The sequence below is a fragment of the Euwallacea fornicatus genome, chromosome 30 (assembly GCF_040115645.1).
Source record: "Euwallacea fornicatus isolate EFF26 chromosome 30, ASM4011564v1, whole genome shotgun sequence".
In the NCBI taxonomy this organism is placed as follows: domain Eukaryota; kingdom Metazoa; phylum Arthropoda; class Insecta; order Coleoptera; family Curculionidae; genus Euwallacea; species Euwallacea fornicatus.
Genome location: NC_089570.1, coordinates 1,174,511 through 1,200,447, shown reverse-complemented (window position 1 = coordinate 1,200,447; position 25,937 = coordinate 1,174,511). Strand labels below are relative to the sequence as shown.

At 41.6% G+C, this 25,937-nt stretch overlaps 3 protein-coding genes across 9 annotated transcripts; 2 read left to right on the top strand and 1 right to left on the bottom strand.

Annotated features, from left to right (window-relative positions):
- Nucleotides 1–79: 79 nt before the first annotated feature.
- LOC136347923 (signal-induced proliferation-associated 1-like protein 1) lies at nt 80–25,099 on the bottom strand. Of its 7 annotated transcripts, XM_066298345.1 has the most exons (24): nt 11,555–11,618; nt 11,417–11,494; nt 9,481–9,593; nt 9,184–9,422; nt 8,420–8,635; nt 8,097–8,357; nt 7,379–7,576; nt 7,218–7,325; nt 6,774–6,894; nt 6,256–6,484; nt 6,049–6,205; nt 5,623–5,777; nt 5,360–5,572; nt 5,173–5,308; nt 4,983–5,126; nt 4,682–4,925; nt 4,347–4,627; nt 4,093–4,295; nt 3,870–4,040; nt 3,579–3,815; nt 3,338–3,476; nt 3,012–3,282; nt 2,594–2,953; nt 80–2,541 (listed from the first exon to the last, which is right to left on the bottom strand). In XM_066298345.1, the coding sequence occupies exons 1-24, from the start codon at nt 11,585–11,587 to the stop codon at nt 2,364–2,366; spliced, it is 4,485 nt and encodes a 1,494-aa protein (XP_066154442.1). In that variant the 5' UTR covers nt 11,588–11,618; the 3' UTR covers nt 80–2,363. The 7 variants fall into 7 exon arrangements, with proteins under 7 accessions (XP_066154442.1, XP_066154445.1, XP_066154441.1 ...); XM_066298348.1 differs by lacking the exons at nt 11,417–11,494; nt 11,555–11,618 and adding an exon at nt 24,753–25,099; XM_066298344.1 differs by lacking the exons at nt 11,417–11,494; nt 11,555–11,618 and adding an exon at nt 14,790–15,038 and having other exon boundaries at nt 2,594–2,938.
- On the top strand, nt 17,934–20,090 carry LOC136347943 (cytochrome P450 6a2-like). Its single transcript, XM_066298372.1, has 8 exons — nt 17,934–18,205; nt 18,267–18,464; nt 18,517–18,651; nt 18,705–18,888; nt 18,940–19,085; nt 19,134–19,358; nt 19,411–19,662; nt 19,852–20,090. Exons 1-8 carry the CDS (start codon nt 17,980–17,982, stop codon nt 20,016–20,018), a joined length of 1,533 nt encoding a protein of 510 aa, XP_066154469.1. The 5' UTR covers nt 17,934–17,979; the 3' UTR covers nt 20,019–20,090.
- On the top strand, nt 20,230–24,058 carry LOC136347991 (probable cytochrome P450 6a20). Its single transcript, XM_066298480.1, has 7 exons — nt 20,230–20,707; nt 21,077–21,365; nt 21,418–21,535; nt 21,588–21,814; nt 22,162–22,432; nt 22,490–22,740; nt 22,878–24,058. Exons 2-7 carry the CDS (start codon nt 21,234–21,236, stop codon nt 22,914–22,916), a joined length of 1,038 nt encoding a protein of 345 aa, XP_066154577.1. The 5' UTR covers nt 20,230–20,707; nt 21,077–21,233; the 3' UTR covers nt 22,917–24,058.
- Nucleotides 25,100–25,937: the final 838 nt, after the last annotated feature.

Genomic DNA, 25,937 nt, shown 5'->3' with positions numbered 1-25,937 from the left:
CGCCCTCCCCCATGCGGCAACATTCGAACTATTCCACGCGAGTTTTCCTCTTTTGAGTCCTCAATGAAAATCTTCCGTGTAATGTGTCATTTTATTTTATTTACAACAAATATATTTTTATAAAAAAGTACGTTATATAATACTTCATAAAATATAATCGCTTTAAAGGCAATTTAAACAGGTCACAGACAAATAACTCTAATAACATTGAAAACCGATAACAATCAAATGTTAAGTTTTATTAATCGAATAAGCTACAGCTAAATCAGTGCTAAACAGTTACGTGTGTTTGTCCCCTAGGACAAAGAACCTTATTAAAGCCGAAACCGTAATATGTATATAACTTAAATATAACATATAACGTAATACATGATATTACATACAAGAGGTATAGATTTGAGGGAGATAACTGTGGAAGTATTTAAGATAACAACGCCTTTCGTATTGGAAGAAGTTTTTCTCTTGGCAGGAAAACCCCAAAAGGGGAAAAAGTGCCCGAAAACCTAAATAGAAACAGGGCGTCCCACGGTCCGTAAAGGGTTTTTCGAGTGCGATTGAGGGAGTCGCAGCGGAATCTGGTTATCCGAACCGGAAAGTCAAAGTGATCCACATTTCTAAAATTTTCCAACGATACCACTTCTGCGACAAAGCGGCGCTGACTTTAAAATTTTAAATGACACACCCCGTATACTGTTGTATCTTCAGATTTCCTTCAAGTTCCCATCGAGTATAGAACACATTATATGTATACACGCAAAAAATGTGCATATCCATGGGGTGCTTGAAGTCGATTTTGGGGACACCCTGTAAAGTAAGATTAACAGGCAGAAGCACATAATGCGGATGCGAGACTCCTGATTTTATGCAGGTAGCCACTACACACACACACACAGCGATAAGAGGGTAAGAGCCCTAATATCGCAATTTGGCCAGGTACGTTTACCCCAGACGACTTTCTCAATCTTGGATTCGTTAATAGCCTTCTTATTTTTAACACGTTTGATTTTAGGTTCGCTAAAATATTTGAATTTGGTTAGATCCAGCAAAATTTTTACTCAAAATTTGCGGAGTAGACGTAGTCAAAAGTTTTCATTACACTGAAATAGGTCGTTTCGTTTTCTGCACATCTTAGAGAATCGTGCGCGTTATAGCGTGTGCTTACAAGTACCAGGAGTGCGAATGGGAACATGAAGGATTGTGCAAGTGAGAAAAGGACCTCACGAGGTCTAACACGCCTCTGACAAGGAGCAACGAAGTGAGTTACGAGGTTAGCGGGCTAGATGTGGGCGGAGTCAGTCAAGTGTTGCCAGATCTCTCACCGTCTCAGAATTTTTAGTAATATAAGCTCCACTGATGCATTAATGGGTTTTTTGTCATTTATTTACATTACTGCTTTTTGCTCATTGCTATAAATTAATTATAAATTTAAAATACCGAGCACTTCCTCTTTATCATTAATTAACATTGTTCGTCATATTTTTGTGATTGACTTATACTTCTAATAATTACTATAAATTATTTGTCTTAATTGAATAAGGTCTATTTAATACTCAGTTGTGGAATTATATGGTTCAGTGGAACTGATTTATTCTTCAACACAACTATAGGAACACGTAACGAAGGTTGTTGGTGGTTTGACTCCTACCACCTTAAAGTAGATACCTTCTAATCTAAACACCGAATGGGCACGTCGGAGGCACTGACTCAGTTCACGTCATCGCTAGCCTCGCAACCCACTTCGTTGGTCTTTGTTAGAGACACGTTAAACCTTATACGATCCTTCTCCCACTTGCAAAATCCCTATGTTTCTCCTTAACCTGGCGACACTTGTATATAGCTCGCTGCTGCATTAAACTAGTCCTGAGCAAAGATAACCAGTCATGCACGTCGACAGGAGTTTGGCTAGATTTCTCTAAAAGGATTTTGTCAAGGTTGAAATTACTGCTGAATTCTGAATATTTAAATTAAACGGAGTCTCTCATCCACACTTTTCTTTTCATTGCGGCACAGAACTGCCACGTTCCATAATCATAAATACTGGCACTGCTACGATAAAAATAAAGGTATTTGGTAACGTGTTGCGTAATACTTATGAGAACGTTTCTTTATAAATTAAAAATATAAATAAATCGATTTTGTACTACTCTAGATAATTTTCCAGCTAAATCGAGGTAAATAGTTCAAAATACCTTAGTTTTAAACCTACAGTATAAACTTTAAAACGTTGTAAAATGTGTTAAAGCTAATAGAAGCAATATACATTATAAAAATACGTGATCGTTGGTGTTTTTGTTCTGTGATGTATTATACAAATAAGGAAGACTGTGAAAATATCTTTCCCATAATCATTGGCACATGACCCCTCACTGCCGTTTCACGTTTTTAAAAAACCATTCAGTGAACTTCCTCAACTGCTGAACTGCAGCCTGAGCCTGCTCTTTAACCTTCCTGTTCTCATCCCTCAAACGACGATTCTCCCGTTCCAGAGTCTGGACCTTGCGGCTCAATTCTGCCACGTGCTTCGTCTGATCTGGAATACTCCTGGAGCAACGGCGTCAAAAATTTAATTAAAAAAATAGCACGCGAAACTCACGAAAATGAGCTGGAAAGCTGCTGATCGATCCTGCTAATACCAATCATGTCCTCGTCCCAATGCCTGGGATTCTTGTCCTCTTCAGGCAAGTTTCCTACTTGCATCATTACTTTGGTGGCTGTGTCCATCAAACTGGGCCAGTCGGAGTCCTCACTTAAAGGGAATGAATCGGGGAAGGGCAGGCCCACCTTGTTTTTGCTGGGAGATGGTAAAGTTTCATCTTTGGTCACCCTAAATTCACTGGGCAAAGGGCTTGAGGTGGTGCTGGCGTTTGAAATAACCGTGGCAGGTCTGGCTGTTGTTAGGATCACTTCTTGTTGGCTCGGTTTATGGATGGAGAGAGAACTGTTGAGGTTTTCTCTGTAGCAAAAAGAACTTTGGTAAAAATGCTGTACGCTTGAAACGATGATTCAAGTACCTTGAGTGAGATTTGGAAGTGTCTTTAAGAACCTTTGCGGGTTCTGAAGGCTCAATATTGTCAGGGTTTATGAGCCTCAGAAGCTCCTCTTGTAGAGTACTCGAGGACAAATTAGCGCTATTTCTGTTTGCAGAGCGCGAGGTCACGCCAGGCCTCAATTTAGCCTCGCCGTTCAGTGATCTGGGACTTTGGTTTCTTTGATGACAGTTCGTGGAGTTAGCCATGTTCACCTGCTTGCCAGATCGATGAGTTCTGGGTGAATTTCCGCTTCCTACAGTATGTTAAGAGATATTTGTAAAGGGCAAACTCTCTCGAATTACTCGTACCAGTTGAAAGTTCATCTTCGCTCCCAATTAGGTTAATTCGATCACTAATAGAGCTATCATTCGAGATGTTATCGTTCAAGTTAAGCCTGTTGTAGTCTCCTGGAACTGGGAATTCCGCCACTTTCGGAGGCCTCGTCACCTTAAATTTTCCCAAAATAAAACCAAAATTTTACCTCTTTTAATTTCTGAGATTCCAATGGGGAGCCATGAACTCTGTCCACTTTGTTCACTAATTTAGTACCTGTAAATAGTCATGATTGTCCTGTTGCCTCATCCTCTCATTATGCTGTTTCACTATATTATTCTTCTCAGAGTGATACACGTCACGGGTCAGATCCAGATCACTAGTGTTGCCGTGCAGGGCAGCACTCAAAGGTTGCTGGTAATTCACATGCTGAATAGGTAAACTGTTACTGAAGTGAATTTTGTTGTGCTGCACGGTGTAATGATTATGTGAAGTAGGGGCCACTTGAATATTCTAAAAACAGTGATATCTCTAGTAATAGTTCTTGTAACACATAAAACAACAAACCTGGTGATGGTTGATCCTCTTTGGTGAGCATGGAAAAGTGTTGTTTGTGTGCTGAGGAGTGCTGCGAGAACTGCTAGATTTCGTGGGTACTGGAGGAGGCTCCAAGTCCTGTATAATTTCGTACCATTTATCGTCATTGGAATGCCCGCTAGAAGAACTAGTCATTGTCCCCTGAAATTCTCGAAATAATCACAGAAAACAAATTTGAACCGTGAATTCCTACCTCTACGGCATTGTTATGATATCGATTCTCTTGGCCGTGAAAGGATTTGCTGCTGCTTCCAGTCCCATATCCAGAACTGTTGCTGCTCCTAGGAGGTGAAAAGCTCCTCTCATAAACCCTGCGATGATGCCCTGAAACTGCCTGTTGCATTTGCGGAGCTCTTCTAGCTTTTCCCTCTTCATTGGTGACACTGTCGTAATCACCTATCCAGCAGGGTGATTGCAATTGCTTTAGGATTTTTTGAGATTCTTTACCTTCAAAGTGACTTTCATTATATTTACAATTCTGTAGAGTGCAGCCCTTCCTTGGGGACCCATCGGGAAGGGGAGGTATCACAGTTAAAGTTACAGTCAACGAGGTTTTGAGAAGGTCGACCATTTGGTCGTAGGTCAAAGTGGCCACAGCAACCTTGCAAATTTCTACCAATCTAGAATTTTGCCTTAAACCAGCCTGCCAGGCCTGCCCTTGATTTTCAACTAAAGTAACAATGCCATCAGGCTGCACGTGGAAGCCCAACTGACCCATAATATTACGACTAAAATAATCAATTTGTATTTTCTAAATGATTAGTCAATTAATCAATTGATACCTAATAGAAAATTCTTTGGCTTTAAGTCCAATTGTAACAGCTTCCAATCTCTTCGTTACCTCCACCAGCTCATCAGTATCACCATGAGTGTCCCTCATGTGAATCGTCATGCATTCCCCTTGGTGGTGGTAAATCCTAAGACTGTTAGTTTGGGGTGACCACCCCAATATGCTCTTACAGGGGGTTACAAAAACTATTTGTCTCGTTTGTTCCTCTATTAAAACGAACGAGTCTGATGAGATGCCTGGAGAAAAACGAATTTCGTAGAGGACTTTTTCTTGAATACTGTAATTTCGTTTACCCAAAAAACATTCGATCTGCTGCCCTTGTCCACTATCGTCCAGCAATACTTGCCATAAAATGGCTCCTCTTTGGCATAAGTCTGGTATGAATCTAGGACGTCCTTTCTCCTTTTTCTTACTACTGAATATGGCTGAAACAGAACCTGATTTGAATTTTGTTTTCTCCAGAACCCCTACTAAAACCCCTACAAAATTTCTGCCCCGTATCGACCGGAGTGTTGGTGGAATAATGCGCGACCAAATCCTTCAGATACTCCTGCCTTGTCCTGGTGGCCATGGTGACAAATTTCTCCGACCTGTGAGCAGCATTCTCCCCATTAACCACCTGCAACATCAACTCCATCAATTGCCAGATAAAAAAAAAAATTCTACGTACTTTAGCCAGAAGAAACTCGGCAAATGCTTTTCCCTTAGGAAAAACTGCCCCCTCTTTGATTGGGGGCCCAAAGACCTCCACATCTTTGGACCTGGACACTGCCACCTTATAATGGGTATTTTCTGTGCAAGGATTGATCGCATTGACCACCACAAATACGTGCTGGAACTGCGACCTAATGCCTTGAGGGGTGAAAGGCTGCGCCCCAGGTTCCTGAAGAGTTTGGTTTAGTCTCGAGCGGAAAGTTTGACTAATATAAGTACCTGAAAGACTATGGTGACAATGTCGTTCCCAATGTGCCTTTTCCTCAAAAGTTGTTGCCGGTTGTTGGGGGTGAATGGGAGCATTGTGGAGACATGGAACATGATTTCGCAGTCCTGATACTGGGCGTACACCGAGTAAAAACCTGTGGAGTCAGCTGAAACATAGAAGGAGACTTTATTAATTAAACTTCTGATTTTGCACTCCTTTCAGCTTCAGCTCGAAAACCCTCGTGACACGCCTCTGCTACTTTAGACTTTCAGGTCAAGGAGTTATTAAAAACCTTTTTTTGTAAATTGAAAGTGATACAGAGGTGGGGCGTGCATTGAAATGCGCTCTAAATAACATACTGAAATGTCGCCCGCTGCCCCTCTGAATTATAATCACGGATTTTGGCCAGTTTTGGTTCAAAATCGTTAATTTCTCACCTTTGGTATCCAGTCCTGCCTTATATTTCTCGAAACCTTGCAGCTTGACCTTCTTCCCAATCGTCTCTAGAAACTCTGTAAAAGCCGGTCCTGCCTCCTGATTGTTATACATTTCCTCCTCAGTACTTTGCCCCGCCTTGCAGTACATTATCCCAACCTACGAGCCAATTCAAGTAAAAAAATCATGGTAGTGAAGGGAGTTCGAACCTTGTAGTGGTTAGTTAACCCCTGCTCATCCAACTTAAGTAACTGATCGACAATAGTCTGGCTTTGCACCCCTAATCGGAGGGACGTGAGCTGAATTTCCGGGGCTACATATTCGAGCACTTCTTTGGTATTCAGGGTTTTGGGGTGGTTGGAGGCTTTAATATTAGGAATGGCATCTTCCAACACTGCTCCACGGAGAGTTTGCAGCTCAGAGGTGCGAATCACCAATCTATAATTAATTTTAGAACTAATTTTACTGTCTTATAAATAATTTCTGGTTTCGAGGAAACAATACTACGTCGGGTCTGCTTCCTGCCATTGTTAATTCAACAGACAAAACAGCAGCATAAATCGCTGCCGATTAACTGACCTGTGGGCAGGAGCGGTGGCGTAAGCACCAGGAAAGCTAAAGTAGAAACGTGCGTCCACCTGTTCGCGAATTAAGCGAATAGGAGTAGGTTGACTTAGAAATTTCCCTAGTCGAATGAGGTGGTTCTAAGAAATGAAGAGTTCATTACCTGTACTGGTACTGCGTCAAAGTGGTCGTCAATTGGTTCTCAGGATGTATCACTTTTTCGCGCTTAATCGAAATAGCCACAGGCCCCAGTTGCTCATCCGTTCCAAACCAGTTCTGGTGATCTGCAAAGGAAACTATTGGGTTGAAAAAATACAGGAAGAGCGTTCATTCAGATGCACGAAGTAGAGAAAATCGCGACTTAAGTCGTTTGCCAATAAACTATTTAAAGCTTTCAGTGGGTGTTCCAAGTTCAAAGTGTTTCATCTCCAAGGTGTCATCGCAGGCGTTTACAAGCAACTTTCGTTTTACGAAAATAGCAAGTTCAAGTATCAATGTCAATGTCTTCATTACACAAACTCGTTACAGCATCTCTTCGGATTTGTTTATCTCTTATTGCGGTAATGGTAAATCGATTAAACTGGTTTTTGAATGAATGGCTACTTACCTTGACCGGCAAAGTACTTTCTGTAATACAAAGCCCCCTGGTCCACGTTTTCTATGGGTCTAGGGAATCTTTGATAGGGGCATGTGGAGTGCCTCCAGTGGGTTTCACCTGATGAATGAGAATCTATGAGGAATCTGGGGTAATTAAATAGGCGAGCTCACCTGGAGGAAACTCCAGAATTGCAACTCCGTATGCTAATTGAGGTTTATGCAGCGGCCTCCCATGGCTTTTGTGGCCGTTTTGAAGCCTGGATAGGCTCACTATCCTCTCCTCTTCGCCTCCTACTTCGTTCCTGAAGTACCGGCAATTTTTCACCAGGTCGTTCGATTGGCCGTCGCCATTGTCATCTCCACCATCATCTTCAAGGTAAAAAATGAGCATTAGTTAGATTTTTCTTAAGGAGGAAAGTGCAAAAGTCCACCACAGACGCCTGATCGGGCTGAAAGACGTAAAATTTATGAATTTTCAAAATTTTCCAAAAACGACATTTCGATATTTTGAAACCGCTGAGCACCCAAATCCGACAATAATCAGTGATGGATCAATCTGTTCAAATGTAGTTTTCTCTCTCATTCCTGTCCGACGCCTGTTGACCAAGCGCGACGCGTCCTTAATTTCATGCGAATTTCCCTGATGCTAAAATTATAATTTTCCGCAAAAAGTGCGTTTTTAGGAATTCAAAAAGTGTCCAATTACTTGAATTAATAGCCAGTGGCGGGCCCATTTTTTCAAACCGCGCCATTTCGTGGAAATTTCCTGGTCTACAGGACAACCAGACACATGATGCAAATTCAAATCAGCCAACGTTATAACGATCCTTTGTGCACTTAACCCTGATTTTAATGTATGCAACTCTTAAGACACAAAGCCTGTTCTTACCATCCGGTGTTGATGATCTAATAATCATAGAAGCAGCAGAAGCACCGGTGGTGGTATTTCTTCTCTTTGCCAAATGATTCCTCCTTAACCTAACTGCATAGTTCAGTGTGGTGGTCAAGGACTGACAGTCGTAATGGGCGAAAGCCCTCCTCCTGGAGATTTCCTCCGCCTCCTGGGAGAAGATGACACTGCTTGAGGAGGTGCTGACAATACTGTCATCCATGGTTTGACGTTGGGATTTCACCATACTGCTATTAGCACCTAAGGGAAAAGATGGGCCTAGAAGTGAAGGTAGAGGAAGGAAAATATTATGTTGCTCGTACCCCCAGAAATATTCCCATTATTATTCCAAAACCTTCCCAATTTGGACCTCAGTTTCGGGCTTTGGGGATAGCTCCCCCCATGAGCATTGCCGTCCTGTTGTTCCTCAGAATCGACTTTTCCTGCCAAATATTCAAAGGGCCCAGGACTTCTCTGGTCTGTTCCTGCTAACACTGCAGGTCGGTAGTCTTGTAGCATTTCGAAAAATTCATTTTTGACTGCAATAGATCACGTAAATTGGTGACTAAACCACAACAATTAGGATTTAAAAAATAACAAAAGTGATTATAACATTGTTGTACTAGCTAATTCGAGCTGTGACCTTAAACTCTTTTCATTGGCGGGTTTAGTCAACTTTTGTGGGTTTTACTCAGTAACAATGATTGGTGAGCGCTTAATTGATGACTCAGTTCTAATAAATAGTTGTTACCACACAGTGTTTGTTTATGGCGAATTTGCCACAGAACGTGTGGGGATTATTGGTAGTAAGAGCAGGGCAAATTGTTATGTTTTAAAAGTATTTATGTACACAGAAAAAGAGGTACTCAAAGCCCCTTCAAAAAAACGTATATTCGAAAGAATATTCCACGCCACTGCATTTTCACTTCAAGAAAAATTTTCAACCTCATTTAATAGAAAAGTGTGGCGTACAAGATTAACAAACGACTGACATAAAGAACACTTTCAAGAAAAAATATATTACTAAAAAACATTCTACGCCACTGAAATTTTACTTCACACTACAATTTCCACCATATTAGCCTACCTTGAACACCTGTAGGCCTGTCAATGACATCAATAGACCCGTGACTGCCGTACTCCCTTCTGAGGGGAGGACTGCTGGACTTGAAGGGTCTTCCGTTCTGATCCAGCAACTCTAAACTCGAATTGCTGCGACAAAGGGCGTCCGAAGAGGGCTGGTGCGCTCTCCTTGGAGCTGAATAGTGGTGGTGCCTGTCGTTGAAGGAGGATCTGGAGGCTGAGAGACCTGCGTTTGCCCAAGCCCTTGAAGAAACATTTTGAGGCTCGCATAAGGGACAAAATAAAGGGTGAGCGGAGGTACCTGTGCACATGGGTGTTGTAATACTCCACAGCTTGGGCAGTTCTTTCTCGGGTGGTAACAGGCGCCCTCGGCGGCGCAGGTCCGCACTCTTGCAATCCGATCATCCCATCACGCTAAAACAAATGAAACGTGAGAGTAAATTATATCTCCCGTAAGTGAAATGAGTCATTACACACGAGTGAAGAGGAGTAATGTACCTTGTTATCCCCGTCAATGACTGAATTATGAGATTCCCCCTATCTGTGACATATTTTTGCTTTTAGGTTATCCGTGAATAATGACTCATTTGTCTCACTGTAGCGAACAAAAGATTTTAATTTTATAAGGGTGTGGAAGGCATTTCCTTAAGGCAAATTTACACAGGCCCATAATGTAGGTGGAGATATGCTCGGTTGTATTATATCCTGTGGCTTCGGCTTCCGGTTTATTTTCGCTCTATTAAAACAAACACAAAGCAATCTAATCTATAAATGCATTGCGATGTCCGATACGATGACACACTGAGGACATTGACCAAACATTCTTCCTTATTGGGATTTGGACGTGTATCCGTTATGTCATGTCGCGATATCCAAGTAGATTTAGATTAGATCCATTAGTGGCGTAAAGGAGTGCATCGACGGGAGTTATTGGGGAAAGAACTTTATAATAAAGTGGTGTGTGTCGATCGCATGCGTCAACTGAAGAAGCTGCAAATGGGGAAAATTTGTGGAAATTTAAGAAAAAACCTTAAAGCCGGTGGGGCTCGGCCCAGCTGCGGTGTTTCCCGGTGGATGAAAATAACTACCGAAGCTCAGAAAAGAGGTGTATTAAGAGCTGTCCAAATTTACGTCCATTTTGCATTGTACAATGGGTTACATAAATATGTAACCAACCCTCGAGGGGTGATTCTTTGAGTGATTCTATGAAGATCTTATACCAACATAGGTCCTGTGAGGCCCCGTTTCCAACATACAGGGCGTCAAACTTTTTTTTATCGCGACACATTAAAAACATTCTTAAATAACGAAAAGACGGAAATTAATATGATGTCGAAACTTGGTGACCGTTTTTAACGTGGTACAAAGGAATCTTTCAAGCTCGAAATTGTTTGTCTCCTCTTGCTAGAAGAGGCCTGCACAAAGGTAACGCCGGAAATTTGAGAAAAATCAAACAAAAAAAAAACGGTTTATTAAAACAACACGTAAACGAACGGCCCGCAATTTATTTTAGTAGAAAAACGTTTAACAATAAGTAAGGCGAAATTGCAATAGCTGATGAAAAGTTCTCCTTCAACTTCAATGGGAGCATTAGCTCGTCTAAACGTCGATTGCCAAACACGTTGAAATATCTCGGTCGTATATCTTATCTGATTATATGAATCTCGCATTCGTTGGATTCATTCCTCTCCAATATTGACCGCAGTTCTATAAACGAAGGACTTTGCGTGCCTCCACGGGAAAAAATCTAACGGACTTAAATCCGGTAACGTGGGTGGCTATGACTGGGCTTAATGCGAAAAAAATATTAAGTTTTTAAAAAGTCGCCGGCGCATAAACAACCGCATTGACCATAAACAACGCTGTCGAATTCATACAAAATCGCCTAAATGACCATTAAGATCTATACGAAAAAACGATTGAAATAATTTTACCCCGTGTACCTTGCGAACGAAGCGCTGCCGGACCTAAGGCTGCTCGCCTTAGAATCGCTCAAGGAGCCACCCCTTGCAGCTCGGCCACGTACTTAAATAACACCCCGTGTGTGACTACGCTTATTGCGTTGAAATTGCCCGTGAAACCGCTCGAACCGTACAAAATTTTAAATTAATGAATAAAATAAATGAGTTCCAAAGACGTTCCTCCCGATTCCCCATGGGAACATCCGAAACATTTTAGTCAAATAAAAGCGTTCGTCAAGACGATCGAATGCACATAACCTTGGTCGCAATGCTTACATGAGGGGAATTCCAGATTAACTCATTCATATGCACAATCATGGCTCCATTTGAATAACCGACGTTAGGTGTGTCTGCCTATGAGCAATTTTTTTTAGTGAAACCTCTTCGACACTCGCCCGGTATACCGGCACTTACCGGATGCGTCGAGAGACACAAAACCATCTTCATCCAAGCTTTCACACGAGTCCTCGTATTCGCGTTAATAATTCCGCCAATCAAACAATACTGGAAGCAGATACCGTTCAATACGTATTGATATCTGATAAGTGTCTTTTGAAGATTAGAACTCTAACTGTATATGAATGGAAATTAAAACGCATTAGCTGAAAGGTTAATAAGCTTTATCTAGGAGTGTCAAGGAGAGACAAACGTGTATGCCTACATAATCCACAGGAATATGTGTCATTTTTAATTAATTAATGCTCGAACCTTGTTCGTTGGTAATAATGCTATATCAAAACCATCCCAGAATTTAATTGGTTTGACCCAATGTTCACGTGGAAACCCTACCGATAACGCGTAGGAAAAACTATCCGTTTGTTGGTCACAGTCGTTAACCCACTGGCGATCCCCTGCAACTTCGCTCAAATTCTACCTTGATTCAAGTTCTGACTTAAGTTCCAGCAATTGCAGGATGCACTTGATTTAAATCGGTTCAACGAATCGAGACAATTTCATTGTTACCGATGCCTTAGTCGCTGATGCGAAATATCTCGAAAACGACTCTTTTCAAGGTATACGCTAATTGCCCGTAATCTCAGGATTTCCGTTATTACTTTTCGCATTCGTGCTCCATCATATTTTCTTTTAATTCAATCAATTAAAAACTGCAATAAACGCGGTTCTAACTCGTTTCTAGCACGCAATAATGCGACTTTCCTCACAGTAACCACTACATTATGTATGCTGTTGACCCACACTTAAACGATGTTAAATGCGGGGCGAGCAAAAGAAATTTTCATTTTAATGAATTCCTTTGTTTACTGTTTTACTTTCATCAAAGCAAGATCCGTCGTTATTATTTAAATGAGTCCGAAGTGAGAGTGCACCGAAATTGCTCCGGTGAGGGCAACGGACCGGGTTTGAGTAAGAACCGACGTTAACGGACTTAATTGAGACGAATAAGTCCTATAGACGAAGGGCTGTGGGTTCAGTTGTTCGCGGGACGAGGGAGACCTTAGGGAGGATCTAACGGGAGGGAGCCTACATCTCATCTAGACTATCTAATCGAATTACGAAACTGTGGAAAATATCCGCCTGCTGAGGCGCCACTCTTTGCCTCATTAACCAATGGATTCTCGAATATTCCAGGAACATTGCGGACGATGTCTCATAGATCCGCTATTCTAGTTTGCCAATCCTCTTCTGTTTCAACTGGGGTCTGACGCACCAACGATTTCAAGTGTACCCTCCTCCCCTTGAAAAGAATCCATACCGGGAGACTTTGGGGGTCACGACTGAGGAGGACCCCTTGACCTATCCAACGGTTGTTCAAACGTTGCTTCAGCAACTCCCTCAGCTCCGTACTGACGTGGCCTGTTGCGCCATCGTGCACGAACCGCATCCGGGTTCTGCAAAGAATTGGTGCCTGCTCAAAATTTTGTCACCCTGTACGTCGAAAGTAGGGCGTTTTTGGCAAGGAGTCTGTCGGCGTTTTTTTATTATTTTCGAGAGTACCATCGCTCCCTAAAGCGTTATAGCCTGTATACCATCTCCATATGTCTCTTTCAAGGTCTGGAAGGTCCTTTGACGATCTTCGAAGGAAAACTATCAAAAATTGGGTTGAGTGGATAGAATGTTCTTTCCAACGAGACTCAAAAAAGGCCCAAGAGGATGCGAACAATGAAGTAAAATAGATATAAAGAAAGTTCCCTGCGATGAATTCGGGCAACGTCGATCACTTTACAATTCTCAACTTCTCAAACTTCCTCAAGTTTCCTTGTGTTTACCGATCAGAAAATGGCTGCCTCTCAGACTGTGCCATATGCCGCAATTTCCCTTCTCTTCAATGCAACTTAGCCTAGAAACCCAATTATTCTTAACCATTAAAAAGGACCAATTCAATCTACGAGTGTGAGCCATGCAACAAAGGTGACCCCAGTCGGGAGCAGCGCAAATACGACCATGGCGCACTCATGGGTTATTTGTGCCATGGTATTACGAGGTTTCTTTGTCGTGGAGTCAATGCACCATCAAAGACCATCGTCAATAAGAACCAGCGTCTACAGAAAATAAAATTATCGCTTTGCGTGGGCTCGAGAGTATTGAAAACTTTTGGTTTCGACAGTGATTTTGAAAGTTTTGACGAAAAGCGATTGATTGCAAAATGCCGTTTCGAGGCCTGATTATTCCATTGCTAAAGTCATATTCAAAATACCTCTTCTGGTTTATTATCTCGGCTCCTGTTTCAGCTCGGCCGAAGGCTTATCAGCCCTTTTTTCCAGGAAGCTCGCCCCGTTATCTCGCCCGTTAAAACCCATATGTCTGCCCGAGCCCACGTCGAGTTATGGGCATTATGGGACCGTTTACCTGCAACCGAATTCCTTGGTGAATAAGCACCGAAGAGCCCCAAGAATGAAGCGGAGGAATGTGAGTACGCGACACAAGGAATTATTGTTCTTCGGGCCTCATGGGGTGAGTCATCTCTTCTTCCGATCAAAAACTGGTTTTGGGTCAGTAATCTCTCTTGCCGAAGTAATGCGCAATTCAATAATGGTGATACCGGTTCTTAGAATCCTCGTTAAATCAAACGAAATATGTCTAATCCGAACCAGGGTTAATGAATGGAGGATGTTTATACGTGAGGATAAAAATAACTGAAAATTTGGCATCAGTTTATGATCATCAAAGGAATTTTATTACGGAAGTTCCAACAATAGTTTCCACTGAAAGGTGTTGCAGCTTTCGGGTGGAAATAAGCCGACGATGGGTGCGCATAATCTATGCGAGATAAGTGGTTGATAAGATAATCTGAGGCCGCCAATATTGATTCTCTCTCATATTAGCCAATGAAGAACCCGTTTTTGACAAAAACAATAATTAAGAATATCGCCAGCAATTAGTAACCGTTGTTGGAACGGTACCATGTCCGTACTGCTTGGTTCATATCAGACGCAGCGCCCACACGACCATGCTGACCCATATTGGTATCGCAGTTCTGAATTCTGCTCGTTCTAGATTCGTTCAATTAACAGTTATCAGAGACATTTGTTTAGTTTTGTTCGTCGAGAACAAGAGTGAGATCGTTTTGGCAAACCAGGGAAATTCGCGAATGCGCTTTGTCCCTCCTTACATCTCCTTACGTCGCGACATGAGAAAAAAACAAGAACTTTTGACGCGCAAGATAGACCTCCCACGCCAATGAGTTTACCTGGAAATGATGCCCTAATGGTTCTGAATAAGTGCCGCATTTGATGACTTGATCGGTCGTGTGCCAGCGGCGTGCAGTGATCCGAAGTCGTGGCACCGCAACATGAAAAACACTGCAGCAATCTGTTGGCATTGTCGTTAGGCACGCCAATGGTTTTATTGTTGAACAAACTGAGAATAAACAGTAGGATTCTCAACTTGATCGCTGGGAAGGGCGCACGGAGCCCCGAAAACCGCAAGCGGTAAACTGGTCGGTCGCGTGGCGGCGGCGGCGGCGGCGGCGGAGGGAGGTTCCTGGTGGCGATCATTCGCCGAAAAATAAAGGAAATAATGCCGAATCCGTCTGAAACGCACAGAACGTAGTTGTGTTACTTATGAAATCGCGCAGTATATCAATGTTTACATTTATTGTTAACCTCGTGTTCATTGCGGCTTTCGAACGCGCACACATGGCTTTGTAATGGGATGCTCGGCAGCGCACAGAAAAACCGTAATTGACGCGCTCGTTTATTTGTCCGAAGCGAAAATAAATCAATAAACAAAATTAACGACAATTTTGCAAATCCATAGCTGCGGCACAGTCACATCGTCGAAAAACCAACTCTTTGATTCAATCGCGGCGCTGATAGAAAATGAGACACTTGTGAATTGTAAAACTGCATGCAACATACGTGGACCATCTGCCACAAGATACCAAGTCGTGTTTGCGGATCAGGTTTACCACCATCTGCCTTATTTCACATTTGTGTTTGCCTGGCAAAAATAGTCCTCGATATTGGTTGTTTAACTGTATTTTATTAACCGGCTCGCGTAACACACACTGTATTAAATTTCCTTGTTCTCAGACACGGGAAACGAGAGCTTGGCGCATTTCTCGATTGGCGATCTGCTGAGTGCGACATCTCAAAAACCGCAAGAGCGATTAAAAATTGCTCGAATTTAGTCGACAATGTTGCGCTCCAGCCATAAATTCATTTCAGCTCTATTTAGGCTCATTAGAGCCAATTAAGTCCTAACTGAAGTGAGCAGTGGTCAGTTACTGCGGCCAATTTAGTTATTATTGCCATTAACTCCAATAGCTGTCCTCGTGGAGAGGTTACCGTCTTATTAAAAAAACCTATTTAACGGTGCTCGTGGAAATGCGTTAAATTTTATGCTACGATGAGGTGACCTAGTTGGACATAAAAGTCATAATTAGAATATTAATTGGCATTCTTGGGGGTTTTCGTTGAAATTTGCAGAGTGGGTAATTCAGAAGTTTCACTTCGATCCAGCCTTGACAGCGGGCCGAGCAGCGATAGAACGAGGCTGAACGACCAGAGCCGGCATACCCATAGCATAATCAGCATTAAAACTATAAAATTGTGATCATTAAGTAAACTACCAACCGAATCAACAGTTTATTCTGTGATCGGTTCCGTTGTGCCTGGCAAATTCGTCTAATGATGGCTCACCATGGTACCCACACAAAGCGTGATTTTACGCAGTATCGACATGGAGGTTTCCACCAAAATCTCACCTAGTTACGACTGCCCTCAGGTTGCATAAAATATCTTTAATTAGCCGTAGCAATGTTGGTCATATTCGGGTTATTAAACCACAAAATGCGTTTTTTTTCCAACGATATGATACAATAATGTGAAGTAAAGGTAAGTAAATTGGCTGCAAATGGAGTAAAGGTTATGCAAGCAAGAAAAATACCTTAACAATAGAATTTCGTAGATGGGGGAACAATGGGCGGAAATATCAGAGGATCTTTCATTAGGCGGTACCAAGGATCGGGACATCCTTCCTATAGGAATTTTGATCTCGATTAGCCGCAGTTGCTCATTGCGAGGTGCCAAACGCAGCCTCGTGCTCGAACAATCCCCCTATCATGCCTCGCCCTCGAGCAAAGCTGCGGAGTGTTAGCGGAAATTGTAGGATTCAATTAAAACACGGTTTACCGTAGGAAAATACTGAAACCTTCATTGATTTAGAATATCGACATTTGAGAATTAAAAATGAAATGACCCATACGACGAACGGTCGCCGCGGCTTCGACGAGACAAACGCACTCTTCTGACCAAATTTTGACCCACTGGTTTGTATAAATGTGCCCTTTGATACGGCGTCCGATTTCGACCTCTAACCCTTAGGTAGTCTTCGGTTGGTTGGCAAAAACGTACGCAAAAACAACTCCAAAGAAAAAAATCAAGAGATGTTAGACCAGACGATCGCGGAGGCCTACCAAGAAACTCTCGGATAAGATCGTCGATGTTTGACCAAACCACACCTCCTCAAGGGGAGTACCTTGCGGTATTTACGCTGAAATGGAAAAGCCCGAATTTGCCAGTTTTTGCAGCCTGAATTGCAACAAAGGCCCAGGCGCAAGACTGGCAGGAGTTGTCCCTCCTAGAGGCGCACGCAACTTTTGTTATTTTAACCAAATCACTGGTCAATATTTCAAACTACGGAAAAACCTTCGATGAACCAACCGAACCCGAGCTCAGTCATCCTCGATGATCATCTGCTAGATTCTAAGTGAATCTTCTCCATCTGCACGTGAACCCCCGCCACAGTCCTCTGAAACCCATTCATCGAAAGAATGCGCAAACTCCTTCAGCGATCACAAGAATCCATTCAGATTGTGACTTGCTAGAGAAAACTCCTCCTGAAATGCTCCTCGCCCGTCAGGAAATTCACTGGTGCAATGCTCGACTTGAAGAGTATTGGAGGCGACCAGCTGAGAATTTGAGTGCCCTTGGAGGGGGGCATTAGACATGCAGAGAGAATACGTTCCTTTTGGGAGTTTTCAGGGAGTTGCTGTCTGGAACCAGTGATGACTCATAAAAGTGTTCGTGGTACAGAATCCAAAAATTATCTTATACAATATTTACATCGTTTTAAAAGCGCAACTGATTCACAAATACCTTGAAAAACATTCCAGTCATCGTCAGATCCTCATCGACTTCATTCTAAGTATGATTAGAGGGCACCTGAAACCAGTGGTACTCAGTGTATTATGGCCAGCAAATTTCATAGTCATTGTGAAAAAAGCCGAGTAGTCGACGATTAATCAACAACATCAATAATTGCTACAATTTCTCCTAATTCATAGCGTAACAAAACAACATGAGATAGTGATAAAAATAAATATCCGAGCATTACGACTGATGCGATGAAATAGGTAGTGACTGTGAACAAGTGACATGTTTTTGCTAGCATTACTTCTGGTTTTAACCGGTATTGTTTACTATGGCTTCAGTTCCAGAAAGAAGAAGTTCAGTTATTGGAGGAGGAAGGGAATCGTCCAACAGGATGGTCAGCACCTATTCTACGGGGACTTGAAGGGGTTATTTACGCGTAAGAAGCAACCTGGAGAACTAGCTGAAGAGATTTACTATAAATTTAAGAAAATGGGAGTTCAGTATGGAGGTAAATGTCTCTCGAAGCGTCAAGAGAATTACTAGCATTTCTCAACACCAATTTTCCGCAGGTTACTACATGATGTCACGTCCTCAGTGGTTGCTCATCCATCCTTCAATCATCAGACTAATCATGACTAAAGACTTCCAACACTTCTCCGCCCACAACCCCAAATTATCCGACTCCCTCCTATTCAACAACATTTTCCACATGGATGGAGAACCATGGAAGGACATTCGCAGGAAGCTCTCCCCTACTTTCACCTCAGGTGGGCTTCGAACACCCCGTAACTTTTCACACCAATGCGAAATGTGTTACAGGAAAAATGAAGATGATGTTTGATATGTTGCTGGAAAAAACCCACGGCTTGTCTGACTTAATGGCAAACGCCACTAAAGATGGAAAAACTTCCGAAATAAAGGCACTTTTAGCCCGGTTCACCACAGACGTTATTGGTAAACTGAAGATTTTCGTGCTCCTGAGGAGGTAAAGGGGAGATTTGTTGCAGGCACCTGCGGTTTTGGGATTGAATGTGATTCCTTGAACAACGAGAGCTCGCAGTTCTTCCAACAGGGCCAGGAATTGTTCAAACGCTTCATGAAACGTCCCAAATTCTTTACGGGCATTTTAATGGTGCTTGGACTGGTGAGCCCGTTCAGGTTCGATGTTTCCGATATTGAAGATTTCTTCAGGTAAGCCCTATTTGCACCACAACTCCCTCAAACTGATCTTGACCCTTACAGGCAGATAGTGAACAAAACTGTGGACTACAGGGAAAAAAATAAAGTTGTCAAGAAGGATTTCCTTCACCTGATGATTCAGCTGAAGAACAAAGGATCTATCACTGATATCATCAATGAGAAGGACGTTTTTCAAACCAGTGGTGAAGGTATTAAAATCACATAGAAAATTCTCGCGTTCTCATCACGAACCCTAGGAGGAATGTCCATGGAGGAAGTGGCAGGCCAATGCCTCCTATTCTTCACTGCAGGCTTTGAAACTTCATCGACCACGATGTCTTTCGCTCTTTTGGAGCTAGCTCAGAACCAAGACGTTCAAGCGAAGCTCAGAGAGGAAACTCGCGAGGTTCTCAAAAGACACAATGGGAATTTAACGTATGAAGCTCTACAGGAGATGACTTATTGCGAGAATGTAATGCAAGGTAACTAAAAGACCTTAGTAAACAACAGAATTTTCTGCAAGAAATGTTTCAGAGACTCTCAGAAAATACCCACCCTTAACAAATCTTACAAGGCTCTGTACAAAGGACTACAGAATCCCCGACACGGACATTGTAATTGATAAAGGGACGAACGTTACCATACCTATTCTAGCCCTCCAGAATGATCCAGAGTATTTCCCAAATCCACAGAAATTTATGCCTGAAAGGTTTAACGCTCAGAATAAAAGTCAGATTACTGAGTATACGTACATGCCATTTGGAGAGGGACCCAGGCAGTGTTTAGGTAAATAATTATAGGATTTATGGAGAAAAAATCTGTCAACTTTATCTGGGAGGTGATTTCGTCCTGGCGAAGCCTCGATTCTCTAGATAACTCCCTCAAGGGAATGGAAATTTGGATTTGCCAGTATCCAGATATTTTAGCGCCGAAAGGATGAACTTTTGTGTTTTATTAACTGTCACCCCTTCGTAGGATTGCGATTTGGTGTTATGCAAACTAAAGCTGGACTTGCCACTCTCATCAACCGATTCAACTTTACATTGAACGGAAAGTGTCCATATCCGCCGAAATTCGACCCCTCTTCCCCCATTTTGAGCGTTGACGGGGGCATCTGGCTGGACACTAAAGAAGTGCCGTAATGGAAATAAAATGCTGTTAGTAGCGTTGTATCATTTATTTGCATTAAAATTAAATAAAACACGGGAAAAATATGCCACAAATTATTCCAAAAAGATTTTGGAAATTGCCCTCTTGCACGTCTAGATTTCGGAATCGTTCCGAAACCTCGAAAACAGCTGGATCTCAGGGAGTTTTGCCGTGTTCCGAATTGTCGGTACCTCATCACTAGACAAACAGGCTGATAGAGCTGGACGAGAAAATTAACTTGACATATTTTTGGGACAGATACCTCTGCAAGTTCTGGAGATATAGATGACCTAAAATCGATCGTCTTTATCTCGGGAACCTGTGGAGCAGTCCATTTCGGAAACATGGGAAATTAGCCGTTTCGATCAGTTTTACGAACCTATGCGAGTGGGGTTGTAATATCTCTTTAGGTTCTGAGGATACGAGCCCGTATTCGAAATTTCCAGAAAGCTTGAAATACATTTTTTCTAATCGAATATTCGATTTTTCTTCTTCTCCGCTCTTCTTGCAGTCTTTGACGTCAGTGAGTTTTTCGCTCTGGATCTCGAAACAAGAAATGCCCAACTCCTTCGATTTTCGTGCGGACGAAACGCGGTCGCAACACCTCCCAAGGTCTCATTGCTGACCTGCAAGTTCAGCTGCCTTGAGCGTGCACTAAGGCGTCGCTTTCCACACTCGTTAGGTAAAAACTTCTCATAACTTGCAATATCAATGAAAAAAAAAAAGATAATTTGTTAACACTTGTAAAAACCTTGTTCTTATCAAAATTCAACGTAACCATATGTCTCGATGAATAAATTACTTTGAGTACCCACCGTCAAATTATAGTGGTGCTCAGTGCAAACCGGTCTCTAAATGCTAAAATTGCATTAGACCGGCTAACTAAATCAACAATTTCCTGTGTTACATTTTCCCAATTCATAGCGTAACGCACAACATAACTAAAAGTTATCAGGTCATGATAATGAGACAAATAAGCGATTTTTGCAAGAATATAGTGCACATCAGAAATGCAAGTGATAGTGAAAACACAATTTTCGTTGTTTTCTAGCTAACATTCGGTGCAACTGTTTACTATGAAATCAAGATCAGGAGGAAAAACTTCAACTACTGGAAAGAGCGAGGGGCGCTCCATTTGGACGATCCGCACTTGCTTTACGAAGACATAAAGGAAATCCGTACTGGCCTGAAGGCCAGTGGAGAGATTCATGAAAAGTTTTATTACGAGTTTAAGAAAAGGGGGGTTAAACATGGAGATAAGTAGAGCATTTATCCATAATAGCTTAGCCACATTCTCGACTTCATTAATCAGGACGTTACACGAATATCCGCCCACAATGGTTGCGAGTAAGTCCATTCACGATACGACTGATGATAACCAAAGATTTCCAGCCCTTCTCAACTCACCACCCCAAAATCTCAGACAGTCTCCCGTTCAACAATATATTTCCCCCGGATGGAGAACCCTGGAAAAACATTCGCAGGAAGCCTTCCCCTACTTTCACCTCGGGTGCCCTCCCCTTATACTTAAGTCAACCTCTTAATATCGCATTATTATTCAGGAAAAATGCAGATGATTTTGCTTCTAGTGAAAACCCAGGGCCTCAGCGAGTTGACCGGAAATGCCACCAAGAATGGGGAAAATCACGAGATGAAAGCGGTTTTGGTTAGATTTGCTAGTGACGTTCCAGGTAAAAACTACACAAGCGAACTTCGGAAGTTCTCAGAGGAGGAATTCTCATTCTCATTTCACCAGTTATTTCTGGTTTTAATATCGAGCATGACTCTTTAAACCAGAAAAAATTTGAATTTTTCCACAAGGGCCAGGATTTAGTTAAAAGGGTGGTTACATCCCCAAGTTTGCTTAGAACGTTCCTGAACGCTTTCGGCCTGGGAAAAAGCTCACTTTTCAACTGACTCATGTAGAAAACCACTTTAGGTTTACAACAGCCTTGATGGCTCATTAATTGAATATCCACATTCCTATTGCCGCAGGCACTCAGTTAAACAAACTGTGGACTATAAAGAAAAGAATAAGATTGTTAGGAGGGAATTTCCATATATGATGATCCATCTAAAAATAAAGGGGACTATCAGCGACATCAAGAATGAAAAGGATGTTTTTCAGGATAATGGCCAAACAGGCACCTTCTAGAATCAAAACGACTTTCAAGTACAATCGAGTTTTCGAGGGGGGACTTTCCATGGAAGAAGATGCAAGCTAATGCCGCCTCTTCTTCACTGCAGCTTTTTAAAAAATCCTCAACTACCATGTCTTTTGCCGTTTTGGAATTAGCCCAAAACCAGGACATCGAGGCAAAGCTCAGAGAAGTTCTGAAGAAACACGATGGAGTCTTACCTCACGGCGCATTACAGGAAATGAGCTGTTGTGAGAATGTCGTGCAGGGTACCCCAAAACTTTCGCTCATTATCGTGTAAAATGTCATAGACTAAATCTTTTTAGAAACGCTCAGAAAGTACCATCCCAGGGTGCGAACCAAAGATTATAAAATTCCTGAGAGTGACGCTACCATTAAAAAAGGGACTATAGTGAATATTCCAATTCGGATCCTGCAGAACGATCCAGGATATGTCTCTAATCCAGACCCGTTCAATCCAGAGAAATTTGACAATGAAACTAAGAGCAAGATTGTGGAATACACGTACATGCCCTTCAGGGAAGGGCCCCGGCAAAGTTTAAGTGAGATAATTCATGTAAGCATAAGTAATTCAAATTAACTTTTAATCATCCAAACTGACTTGAAGTCAGTAATATCAGATAACTAAACTAACATGACTAACTTAAAAGTAACTTAACTAAACGGTATTAATATTATTGCCTTCCCTTTTAGAACTCGAATGCCGCTTTCGTCGAGGATTTAATTACTTAATTTTATTACTTAATTTAATTACGAACTGTAGCTGCAGGCAGGTCCGCGTTCGCATGGATTTACTTTGCGCCGAAGCGCCCTTAGCTATAAACCCGCCACTGGATAAATTTAATAAATTTGCGCAGTGTTTAATAAATTAATTAATTAATATTTTCACTTCCCGAATCGTAAATTCAAAAGACTTGGATGCTTCAATTCTTTATTCCTTTAGTCATGACCTTAAATCAAGATTAAACTCAGTAAATCAAATGGAAGCAGCATTAAATCACCCTAATCTATACCTTATAGCAGTGACTTATTCAGTTGTAATTTTAAATCGTGATTTAACCTCAGATTCAATTCATTAAATCAAGTTTAAATCAGTAATAAATCGGCTTAAATTAGCCTATGTCTCGCTAGCTGTATCTGTACTGGTGTAAAATAAGTATATATCCACTTCATATAGGGAAATCCTCTTAAATTTGCCTCTTCATTAAGATTTGCTCAAATTGGCTTTAGGGTTTAGAGCATCGCGGACTTAATTAATGGTATAATTGTGAATAATCTTGATGAAATTAGTACTACTGGTCGCCTTCAGTTTATCTCGTATCTCTGAGTAAATCGTATTAAATTCAACGATGCAGTTTAATAAATTTGTCTTTCGTTTAATTAAATCTAAGTATCTAGTGGTTTGTTAAATTTGTGGTTTAAATTCGACGAAGTAATTTAATTATTCGTTAAAATTTAATATAATTAATTTTAACTCCGACATGTCGTTGTTCGATGCCGTGATGAAGTGAATGATGAATCAAAATCTGGATTTTTCGATTTGGTTTACTGCGTAAAGTCACTTTCAATGGGCTTGCGGTTTCACGTCATGCAAACCAAAGCTGGACTGGTCACCCTAATCAACATATTCCACCTTACGTTAAACGCGAAGTGTAGCTATCCCCCAAAATTCATCCCCCGGGGTCGCAATTTTGAGCGCGGAGGGGGAAATTTGGCTAGCTGGATAGGAAATACCTCAAATAGTACAATATTTTCGGATTCTGCGCGACCCTGGAAAAGGGGTTAAGAATAAACAGGTTTATCGATGATAGTAAAGTGAAATTGTAGACTAGGCCTGGAACAACAGAACGTCTAAATGCTGTAATAAAGAGACTTCCGAAGATGTTTGTGGTTTTCTTCCATTTTTCCTTTTCTCGCGCCTTGCCGAATCAACGACAAGACCCAATGTTGCCAGCTACAACCACAAAACCACCAAAAAAGCCTTCGTAGGGTTTCATAACTCTGAAATAAAGAACTGGCAACCGTGCCCGAGGGTGGTTCGCCCTCAGTAAGCCTCATTATGGTACCTATAGGCGACCGTTTATGACATGGCCATAAACATGAAATAGTGATTTGGAGACAATAAATTCCAAATTAGGTAAACTGTGAATAAGTGTAAGGGGATAAATGGACCCCTTAGATTAGTGCGAGCTCAAATTAGAATGTGAATATCTGTAACTTACGGACCCTGTTGATAAAAAAAAGAAAATTTGTCCTACTTAGGGTTGTGCTACTGCACGGATTTCTATTAAATTTGTAGAATTGACTCTACAGAAGTGGTACAAAATATGCGAAAAGAACTGTAAAGAGGTTTAATCCTCGACGAAGCGACTCCTAAGATTGGTGCGAGTCCAATTTTGAAAGCAAGTGTGTGTAACTCGCACCCCTGTAGATCAGAGAAAAGAAAATTCTCCCCAATTAGGGTTGTACTGCTGGACAGGCATTTACTAAATCTGTACAATCGACTTCCGAGGAAGTAGTACAAAATATGCAATCCTTATCCTGTTTAGGTACAATTATCCCACTTACGCTTTCGGTCTTCGAAGACTTTTTCTGTCGAGGCACGCAAAACAGCGTCACTGTACGGCCTTTTCTATATCCAATGAGCAACAAATCCAATAAGGCACTGAGTACAAATGTACTGTATCTTCACAGTACACAATCACAATAGTTTAATAAGGCACTAAATGTACGGCGTCCAACGGAACGTTCGCCGCGGTTACCGATGGCGTTGCGATAACCTCGGGTTAGGACGAAAAGGGATAATGTACTTAAAAATAGTACAAAAATATGAGATTTTGGTGTGAGAAAAAACAAATTTAACGCGACGTAGTAGGAAATCCTATAGTGAACTGGAGTCGGTTCGTTTCAGTTCGCTCTTGTGTCGGCATGTTACGCTTCATAATGGAGAGACTCCAGGGACGGGCAAAAGTTGTACTACGAGTTGTACTAAACTCGTTACGCAGCGCGATGAACTTTAGGCGCTGATTTCTGAATTTCAGAGTCCTCTCGAAAATTTCAGTCTAAATCGCGTCTCAATATAGTCGAGCAATATTAGAATAGGTGCACGTCACATTGACGTCACACTTTAGAAGTTTTCAACATGGAGAATCATGCTGATTTCACGGTTATTATTGTTGGCACTGCATATTGCTAGACTGTAGTGCAATGTCACTTTAACGTCGTTCCCAGAAAAAATTACGCAATTCAAGACAGTGTAATAGATATCTAATTTTCAAGAAAAAATAACTGAGCGTACAAATGTGTACTAAACTTAGTACAATTGTACTTTTAATAACAACCGTGAGCTAAGAGTCCCCTCCATAAACTAAGAGTTTTAACTCAGTACTGTACATTCCATCACCTGCGATTTTAGGCCTAAGTTCTATGTGCTATAAGGCCGGTTTTAGTAATACCTTTTAGTAAACCACGCTTGTTTTAAAAGCCAAGGATGCTTTGTTACTTGTCAAGTTTGGGGCCCTTTTGTTAGAATAAAGGTTGCTGGTTGATGGGATAGAAACATACGTTATTTTTTAGATGAAAGGAGAATACTGGGTATCCACGGAAAAAACCCTAAAAAGTTTTTTTTTGGGCGACCAGAGAAGTGGGTATTAATGGCAGTTTCTTCTACTGAAGTATGAATGAGAAATTTGGCAGTGAAAGAAAAATCGTACTGAGTTTGATTCACTTTCATTGCCAAAAAATGCTAAATTA

What these genes read in the sequence shown, in the direction of transcription:
- LOC136347923 (XM_066298342.1), bottom strand. Translation starts at nt 14,921, where the DNA reads ATGCCAACAGATTGCTGCAGTGTTTTTCATGTTGCGGTGCCACGACTT. An exon ending in AAAGTACTTTGCCGGTCAAG is followed by an intron (nt 6,895 to 7,217) that starts GTAAGTAGCCAT and finishes TTTCCTTTGCAG; the next exon opens with ATCACCAGAACTGGTTTGGA. An exon ending in ACTTCCAAATCTCACTCAAG is followed by an intron (nt 2,954 to 3,011) that starts GTACTTGAATCA and finishes TTTTTGCTACAG; the next exon opens with AGAAAACCTCAACAGTTCTC.
- LOC136347943 (XM_066298372.1), top strand. Translation starts at nt 17,980, where the DNA reads ATGTTTTTGCTAGCATTACTTCTGGTTTTAACCGGTATTGTTTACTAT. An exon ending in GTTCACCACAGACGTTATTG is followed by an intron (nt 18,652 to 18,704) that starts GTAAACTGAAGA and finishes GATTTGTTGCAG; the next exon opens with GCACCTGCGGTTTTGGGATT. An exon ending in TTTTCAAACCAGTGGTGAAG is followed by an intron (nt 19,086 to 19,133) that starts GTATTAAAATCA and finishes CACGAACCCTAG; the next exon opens with GAGGAATGTCCATGGAGGAA.
- LOC136347991 (XM_066298480.1), top strand. Translation starts at nt 21,234, where the DNA reads ATGAAAAGTTTTATTACGAGTTTAAGAAAAGGGGGGTTAAACATGGAG. An exon ending in TAATATCGAGCATGACTCTT is followed by an intron (nt 21,815 to 22,161) that starts TAAACCAGAAAA and finishes TCAGGATAATGG; the next exon opens with CCAAACAGGCACCTTCTAGA. An exon ending in TTGTGAGAATGTCGTGCAGG is followed by an intron (nt 22,433 to 22,489) that starts GTACCCCAAAAC and finishes AAATCTTTTTAG; the next exon opens with AAACGCTCAGAAAGTACCAT.